Source organism: Vanellus vanellus, assembly GCF_965231255.1.
Source record: "Vanellus vanellus genome assembly, chromosome: 7".
Lineage (NCBI taxonomy): Eukaryota > Metazoa > Chordata > Aves > Charadriiformes > Charadriidae > Vanellus > Vanellus vanellus.
The window spans coordinates 40,852,193-40,861,483 of record NC_138912.1 but is presented as its reverse complement, the minus strand read 5'-3'; the positions used below and the strand labels follow the sequence as shown (position 1 = coordinate 40,861,483).

The window sequence follows — 9,291 nt, the reverse complement described above, 5'->3', positions numbered from 1 at the left end:
TCCTCCCTCCCTCCCTCCTTCCATCCATCCATCCATCCCTCCCTCCCTCCCCCGCCGCCTGTGTGTGTGTGTGTCTCCCGCTCCTTCTCCGAGCTTCGCCAGGCGCAGGCGGATCGAAATCGCCCTTTAAACAAGGCGGCTCCGCAGCGCGGTGCGGAGGGGGGTGTCCGGCTGCGGCGGGGGGAGGCGAAGTTGCCCCAAGTGCGGAGAGGGGGCGGGCGGCCCGGGGAGGGAGGGAGGGAGGGGAGGGCAGGGGTAAAGAAGGGGGGGGGGGGGGGAGGGAGGGAGGGAAAGAAAGTTACCGGGAGAGAGGCGAGCGAGGCGAGCAGGAGCATGGGCACTTTGCGGGATTTACAGTACGCGCTGCAGGAGAAGATCGAGGAGCTGCGGCAGCGGGATGCGCTCATCGACGAGCTGGAGCTGGAGTTGGACCAGAAGGACGAACTGATCCAGAAGCTGCAGAACGAGCTGGACAAGTACCGCTCGGTGATCCGGCCGGCCACCCAGCAGGCGCAGCAGCAGCAGCAGCAGCAGCAGAGCGCCGGCACCTTGCAAGGGGAGCAGAGGACCAAGCGGCAGGCGATCTCGGCCGAGCCCACCGCCTTTGACATCCAGGATCTCAGCCACGTCACCCTCCCCTTCTACCCCAAAAGCCCACAGTAAGCAGTGTGTGTGTGTGGGTGTCACCTCGGGTACGCCCCCCCACCCCCCGTCCCTCTATCCCCCGTGCCGCCCGGGGGGGGGGGGGGGAACACCGCGGACGGACGGATGAGGAGCGGAGCCCCGAAGCGCGGCCGTCCCCCCCGGGGGTGGGAAAGTTGCGAAATTTGGGGGGGGGGGGCGTGGTGGAGGTGCGACAGGAGAAAAGCCGCGCTCCCCCGGCCCGGCTGCCGTCGGACCCGGAGGGGGGTGTCTCCATCCCGCCTCGGGGTGAACCGCAGCGCATGGCGGGCTCTGGGACACACACACGGGAGAACCCCCGTTGGGGGGTGTCTGTCCCCTCCGGGGAGGAGCGGCGTCCTGCCGGGAGCGGCTCGCAAGCCGGGCGGGCAGGGAAACTTGGGAGCCTGGCGGAGCGAGCTGCCCCGCTCTCCGGTAGCCCCGCTCGCCGCCCGCTGCTGCCGGGTCACCCCCACCCGTCCCCGTTCCTGTGCTGGCGGCTACCGGGTCTCGACCTCCCCGTCGCCGCTGCCGGCGGGTGGACAAACGGGCCGACATCTTCCTTGGGAGCACTGGGGTCGTGCCGGATGGTTTGAGCCGTGCCGGTAGTTGCGGTTGTGGTGGTTTTAGTGTGTGTGTGTGTGCGGGTTTCCCCCCGGGCCGAGGCAATGGCGGGGCGGGCGGCTGTGAGGGGGCGACCCCCGGGTGTGCTCCCCGTTGTCCTGAGCGGGGATGTGGGAGCGGGACCTGCCCGCCCGCCGCCGGGACTCGTTCTCCTCCCGCCCAGCCCGGCCCGGCCCGGCCCGACCCGCCGCCATGGCGGGGCCCCGCCGTCTCCAGGGCAACCGCCGCGCCCAGGGAGGGCGGCCGCCATGGGCCGGGCCCGACCCGCCACCGCCGCCTCAGGACCCTCGGCCGGGCCCGGCCCGCTACCACCCCCCGCCCCTTCTCCCCGGACCCGTCCCTTCGCGCCGCCGGTTTTCCACAGATATTTTGCCCTTTTAAGGCGAACGGCCGCCGCTCCGCGTTCGAAAGAGCTGCGGGGAGAAACTGTGGTGGACCACAGAAAAAAAAAAAAAAAAAAAAAAAAAAAAGAAAACCAAACCCCCAAACCGTAAAGCGCCCCAAAAAGTGGAGACCGGGCCCCGTCAGGCGGGGAGGGGGAGGTGGCTGCCCTGTGAGCGAGTGGCGGGCTGAGGCACCGGCCGGTCTGGTAAACGTGTGAAGAGGGATAAGGTGTCCCAGAGGCGTTAATTTTCTCAATTAAACTGCAGGACAGCGCATCGCATACAAAAAAGAAAAAAAAGTTTATTTTTCAGTCAGGGACAGGTGTGTGTTTGCCCCTCGGTGCTCTCGAAGGGCGCATCGAGCCCCCCCCGGGGCTCGGGGGGAGAGCTGCAGGTTGCAGCAGGAGGAGCCACCACCGTGTAGCATGAAATACGTAGGAAACGTGTTGAATTAACATTTTCCAGCTTGGATTATAATTGCTCATTGCGTATCGGCCTTGCCGGAATCTCACGTGGGGTGTAATGCCCGCCACCTGCCTGAGGGAGTGTTTCACGTTGACCTTCCGTGGTCAAATTACTCTTAATACTATTTCATAGAGTCATAGAATGGTTTGGGTTGGAAAGGACCTTGAAGATCATCCAGTTCCAACCTCCCTGCCATGGAAGGGACACTTCCCACCAGCCCAGGTTGCTCCAAGTCCTGTCCAACCTGGCCTTGAACACCTCCAGGGATGGGGCAGCCACAGCTTCTCTGGGCAGCCTGGGCCAGGGGCTCACTGCCCTCAAAGTTAAATACAATATTTAAGTCAACTTGCAGCTCCAGACCTTAATTGTTGAGGGGGAAACTATACTCACTCACAGCTCCAGGTGTGCACGTTGCCCTAGGAAGTGTTCACTCTGCTGTTGGGAGCCATCACTTTATGGGTGACAAGAAGCCTCAAAGCCTGATGGCCCAGGGACAGACACCTGCTGAGGCGACCTGAAGTCTTCTGGTGGTGGAGGGTCATCTTGGGTGCTTGCCTCAATCCATAACTGCACCTGAACATGAGCTGTGTGTTTTGCTTACCTATAGTTGTCGTGATTCAAATACAGTCCAGATGACCTGCTGTGTTAGTGGTGGAGAGTGGGAGACTGAGTGAGGAGGCACAACTGGTTTAGTTTGTTTGGGATCATTAATACCTAAACTTTTTTTTTTTTTGTGCTTTTCGACATGCGGTGGCAAACATGGCTTGCACAGTGCTTGTGAGTGGTTGAGGGGAGGTCCTTGTCTTGACTAAATGAACGTGATGCAATCTTGATGATATTTTGATGTGCAAGATAACTGTTGGCAGTAGTACTGAAGGTTAAAGAGGAGATGACCTGGAAGTAGAACAGGAACTACCAAAATATGCAAAGAAGGGTTAACTTGTTTGTGCTGAACCTGGAGGTAGTGGCATTCAACCTTTGGTTTTGACAAGTCACCCAAGCATCAGCCTGCTTTCCCGCATTATACAGCAGTAGGAGCACCAAGAGGACACACAGGAAACTTTCAGTTGTTTGGTGGCCTGTGGGTTTTTTTTGCAGTTAAGTGGTGCTGGATCCGTCCTCCTGATCTAGTGGAGCACTGAAGGTGGCTGGAGATCGGTAGGATCAGTACTAGTAGCAAGTCTGTTAGAAATGAGGAGTGATCGTGAGGGCCATGATAGACTTCTGATCCCTGTGGGGCTGACTCTGTGGTGAAGTGTCTGTGGAAGCTGCTGTGATGCCACCTAGAAGAGTCTGGGTTATAAAATGGTTAAACTCTGAATGGCTTTCACGCGTGAAAGTCAATTTAATTGCTTCATATGGAAAAATACCATTACATTTCCTGCACACAAACCCCACCGTTGAACATGTGTATAGTTTGAAAAAATACTTGGTTTAAAGTGTTTAGAGTTTTAGCTGCTGTTGCAGGGTTGGCCTCTACTTTTTTTTTTTTTTTTTTTTTAATGTGAAATGGGATTTTGTGGGTTCTCATGAGGAGTTCATAGCTAAAATCCGTGGAGGAACACATCCTGCCATTTTCTTCCAAGTTATGAGACCGGTGAGAAAAGTCAGGCATTGGCATCTTTATTAGTCTTCCCATTCAAGTAAGTAGAAGCCAGTTGTCTAAAATAAGTGGCTTTTGCTTTCTCCCCCCTAAGGAAATAACTTGCAAGAAGTGACTGGAGTGAGCGGGCAGGGGCTGTGGAGAAAGCTGGATGGTTTTCCATGGTAGAAAAATGCCGTGACAAATCCTTATCGCCTCTCCATCTTCTAAAATTGCTGCTCTGTTTGTTTTTCCGCACCTTTGACCTCTCACAGGATATATCCCGGCTGCTAACAGCCTGTCAGCATGAAAAGAGTACTTGCGAGACCGAGTTTGTACCAACTGTTATTCCAATTAAGATTTTACAGAGCTGCAAAGCAAAGAATAGCCTTTTTAACTGGGAAGCTGTAACTCTCGTCTCTTCGCTTTTGTTATTTTGTACTTGCCATGGGAAAATACCCAGGACTTTTATTGTAAAAAGACTGTTTCGTTTGGTGATTGGCAACAGCTGTATGCTTTTTTGGAAGACTGTGTAATCAGCATATTTTGTTTTCCAGAAGGGGAAAAAAAAATGGTAGAAGCAGAGTGTAAAACAAAGCAGAGAGCTCGTGAGTGTGAGAAGAAAGGTATAGGTTCTCTCCTCAGAGGTGATGCGCATCCTGTCGTTGCCTTAGCTGAGATAATAGCCAAGTGCTGTGTCATTTATAGAAAATGTTGACTAAGACGAAAAATGACTTGTTTTTGTGAGTTAACAGACTTAGGAATGCTTAGAATGTAAAGTTGGGAAATCTGCCAGAATCCCAGAGATTCGTTTTTTTTGGGGAGGAGCAGCCTGTGAATCGTATTTAAGAGTTCTGGTTTAAAAAAAAATAGAATACTTGCTTGCATAGCCTTAGGGAAAGTACAGCATACATAGAAGAGGTTTAACAAAATCCCTTCAATGGCCAAATTGGTTCTTTGAAGGCGAACGTGCACATCTTCTGTGGACTGGAGGCATATTTTTAAGTGATCATAATAGTAATAAACCCCCCAGAAATATTTGAAAAGCACTTCATATTTAGCTTGTTTGCATAAAATTATCTGCTTGTATTTATAAATAGTATGTGTGCTGCGGTACCCAGGAGCTGTTCATGAATTAAAACTCTCCAACTATAGTTCTAAAAAAAACCAAAACAACCAAAAACCCAACCTCTTCTTCTAAAACGCCATGCTTCCCTCTTTCTAAAATAATTTGGAGGATGGTTTGAACACAGTTTAACCATTAGAAGCTGATGGTTGAGATGATTGAGGGACCTGTGGTCGGGAACTGAGACAACCCTCCCACAGTGATTGCTTCCTGAAATGTGGGACAGGGGCTAGGGAATCAGACGAGGGATGGTGGCCTCTTTAGTCCTGTAACATTCTGGTTTTGGTGTCACTCAGCAGAAAACGTCATCTCAAAAGCAGTCAGCGGTGATGCATGTAGGAATGCAACCTTAAATTTTTTTTTTCAGTATCAAGATGTAATTCAGTAAGGTGTCCAGAGACCAACTGAAATATGTTTATTGTTTGTTCGAGTGAAATTAACTTCTGTGGTTGCTTTCATGTGGTACCTGATACAGCGTTGAATCTGTCTGAATGTAATTTAACATTGTTCTGAAGAATTTACGTGCCTGGAAAGATCTGCTAATTCTTGATTAAACTCTGACATCCATTAATGTCAGTGGTTTTTTTTTTGGTATGCAGGATTTAGGGGGTTAGAGCTTTAGGGATAGGACTTTACTGATATGTGTTGAATGGTGATGGGGCAGTGTCTCTATACCTGTAGGAGGTCTGTGAGAAAGGATGATGTGCCCACCTCTGTGTGATGTGGCCAAGAGCATTGCCTGGGGGAATGATCTCCCTTAGGCCCACGCTGATTAGCTTTCCACTCGTCTTGGCGGCTGTCAAGGGGACAGATTGACTTTGCTCCTGCCATTCTTGCAGCGTGGTGCCACTCAAATCCTATCACGTTTTTTTCTGCGTTTGGCTTCAGCTAGCTGATTTGCATGGACGAGTTCTGGGGTGCTGTGAAGGACAGCCCGCTTCTGTAGCAAGTGCTGCTGAATCTGGGTACGTGGGACTTGTTGCCTACCCAGCAGTCCAGTCCTAAACTTATCTCTGTGGCTGGGCAAGGCAGCTTGGCAGAGCTGCCTTGTGAGCCGTCTCCTCTCTCGACTCCCCAAAAACCCAACATGCTCCGCTGCTGTTGGTGCAGCAGGGCTGAGAGCAGAGCCTCCTCGCGCTTTGCCGGGGTGAGGTTTTATCGTGAAGGATGATATGCTTCCTGACAGAAGTTTTAACATGCGGCGTGTCAAGGATAGCGGCGAATACAAGTCAGTCAAATGTTATTTTACTCTGTTTTGACAGGTCTGGCTTGTCAGCGGTGGTGGTGGTGGATGGGGCTTTCCTCGACGCAAGAGGCACACGTGTGACTCACGCCTCAGGCTGTGCTGCTTAATGCGTTGTGAAGGGGCAAGTGTGAGATCACTGGTGGCTTGGCTCCTTGTATAACTCAGCCCTCTGAGGCTTTGGTCACTAGTTGTGGCAAGGAATAACTATCTTGTGTTTAGTTATTATGCAGAGGACAAAGATTTTTCTCTATTGGCAAATAGCGTTCTGGGTCATCTCTGAAGTATGCTTGTTTAGTCAGGTAATCTGTATGCTGAATGTAAACTCTAAGGACCAGAGGTGTTTTATTCAAAGGAAGGTAAGAAACAATTCACTGGACAAAGCTATTAAAGCCACGTATTTGTTTTGTCATTTTCTGTCTGATTCTTGCTTTGATGAGTGATGGCAAGATTAAACGCTGCTGCAATTTCAATTATTTTTAGTTCTGCTCAGTAGCAATAAGCAACACATACTTCTCTGAATGTCTGCTGTTTACGGATATTAATTTTAACAGTGTAGTGTAAATACACTACGTTTTAAAGCAGTTCTGTTCAGAAAATGCATTGAAATCTTTATGGTGGTTATATGCAAAACAAAAGTATTCAGCAAGTACAGTAGTTTTAAGCAAGCTAATAGCACTTATAAGAAGGTGGCCATTAACATAGAAACTATTTTTTAAATTGTAATACACTTCCATAAATTCATTTTCTACACAATTAACTTTTTTTCCTCTTATTTATACTATTGGATGAATGCTGTAGGTGGATAGTTTTAAAGTACATCAACAGAAAATGAAATCCCAGACCGTGGACACGAATGCCTTTTCTCCAGACTTGCTGGGAAAGTAGTCCTGAGCTTTAGCATTCTGTGTTCCTAAACACAATATGTGTCTTATATGTCTGAAATGAATCAACCCCCCCCGCCCCTCAGATAAGTCTGCTGACACTGAGCAAAAATGTACGTAGTAGCCCAAAATTTAGACTAGCCAGCTGCTTGCAGTGACCTGTATTGCAGACTTGCTGGGAAGGTGAGTGGACTCCATGCCTTTTATTAAACACTGTCTCACTGAGCACCAGATACAGAATATGAGTCAAGGGGAAAAAATTGCTCCTTTAGAGAGTTAAAAAGGGCACAGTGACTTGATATGTACCTGTTTCTTTGGTTATCCTGCTTGGGATAGATACTGTGGGATGCTAAGATTTCAGAAGTCATTGAATACAAACCTTGTCTTAAGGTAAGGGGTCCTGGAAAGCTGTGCTTTTTGAACTGGAGATGGTAGCGGTTTAAATGCCACTTACTGTCAGAAATGATAATCCTCACTGCCTGTGCTGCTGCTGTTGCTTCTCTTTTGGCTTTTCGTGGTGCTCAAAATACTTGCATTTGTAGCAGGCTAAAGGATAAATATTTGTATAAATGTTTTTCACCTGCTGTTTTGCCATTTCTAGGGGGTAAGCGCAGGCAGAAAAGTCCCTGACATTCATGTTTAGTGTAGCTTGTCTTTGCTTTGAAGGGCTGATGGAACAGGAAAAAAACGAAGTGTTTGCTACGTTGGAGCCTAAAACAACACAGATATAATTCCTTTCTCCTTCTCTCAACATCTCCAGGAAGTGGTTTGGTTGTAAGTGTGCACATTGCTTGTCTATGTACTGTGTATACCGACATCCTAAACGTCTGAAATTGTATTAAGGTCTTTTAGAAACAGTGGTAAAGCACCTACCTGGAGAGGTTTGTGTCACGGAGATAGCTACAGTGTACTTGTGAAACAGCGAGCACAGGACTTGCATTTTGCAATGTTCATGCAGTCACTGGTTTCCTTGGAAACTAGTGCCTGAGCATGTATAGCCAAACTTGAGCACTGGTGCCTGGTTTCAAAGTAGAAAATGGGCTCCCAGACTTTAAAATTGCAAAGTAGAGTTGGGCTTATTTGGACTGTACTTGGTGCTGGTTTGTTAGGAGCAATCGTGAAGTAGGATATCACTGAAGAAAAGCCCCTCATCATACTGCAACACTTTTCCTGCCCGGAGCTGTGTTTTTTTTTTCTCCAAAATTCCCCTTTTTGGTTCTTCTTTGTGAACATATTTATTGGAGGTGTTTCCTGTTAAACACACAGACAGTGTCAGGAAAGCTGTGGACTGGCTCTGCAACGTTGGCTTGAAGTGGATTCGACAACTACCGAGCTCATTTTGTTTGCTTATTTAATATTCTATGATGTGGTGATCATGGGTGATCTAAACAAATAGGACAGATCATAATGTAGCTGTCCGGGTTGACCAAAAATGAAACCGGAGTCTTGTAAATAAACACATACTTTTTGTTAAATGTGATATCTGAGTTTCAAGAGACATATATATGTATAATGACAATTGTTTATGTGCACATATATACTTGTCCACATGTATGGGAGTGTTGCATTAACACAAATATACTTCAAGATGGACTTTTATTGGGATAGAAAACAATCAAGCTTTAAGATCAGTGGAGTGTATGGACTTTTTCCAGTATCAGCTGGGCTCTGGGAATGTCAAAATGCTGTTGGCTTCTGTGGCTTAGCAGCCCCAGGGTATCGTTCAGATTCAGGAGCAAAGGAGTAAATAACCGGTGACCTGGTTGTGATGAAAATCTCAAGGCATTGCTCCCTGCCCCCAGTGTAAGTGGGTCCTAGCGATCTGTCAGTGCTTGTTACTATTTAAACTGCCTATTTGATGTCAATTGTGTGCAAAGATCCACCGGGTGAGGGGAATTCATTAGTGCTCTTGTAGTCCACAGGCTAAATGAGGAAAATAACTTTCTTGGTGGGTAACATTTCTGATGAATAGAAGAAATCAATCGCAGTGTGACTCAGGCAACAGCACATCAAGGCAATAGCCAGGCACTTAAAGAAGGTGTAGAGACACCAAATGTGATGCAAATGATGCCATTCAGGTATATGTTTATGCTTGTGGAAACAATAGCTATCTTAGTAGCTATAATGATGTTGGGAAAATCATGACTTTTAAAAAACCTGAGAAATTCCTTTAGGCGAAATGGAAGATGAGGCATCGCCTTTCTGAGCTGGAAATACATACACAGTGGAGTTCGTGTCCACCTCTTTGCCCAGAAGTTTCAGGTTTGCTTAAATTGGGGAAGGTCTCTAAGGGGTTACACGTGAGGTTTAACAGCGGCTAAACT

The 9,291-nt window shown here is 48.5% G+C and overlaps 1 protein-coding gene across 1 annotated transcript in view; it reads left to right on the top strand.

The window, feature by feature from the left end:
• Positions 1-308: 308 nt before the first annotated feature.
• Positions 309-9,291, top strand: part of LOC309674206 (cGMP-dependent protein kinase 1-like) — a gene marked incomplete at its 3' end in the record, with an annotated part of 365,086 nt that continues 356,103 nt past the window's right edge. The window contains exon 1 of the mRNA XM_082486189.1: positions 309-659. Coding sequence (XP_082342315.1) covers positions 334-659 — 326 coding nt within the window. The 5' untranslated portion in view covers positions 309-333. The remainder of the gene's footprint in view (positions 660-9,291) is intronic.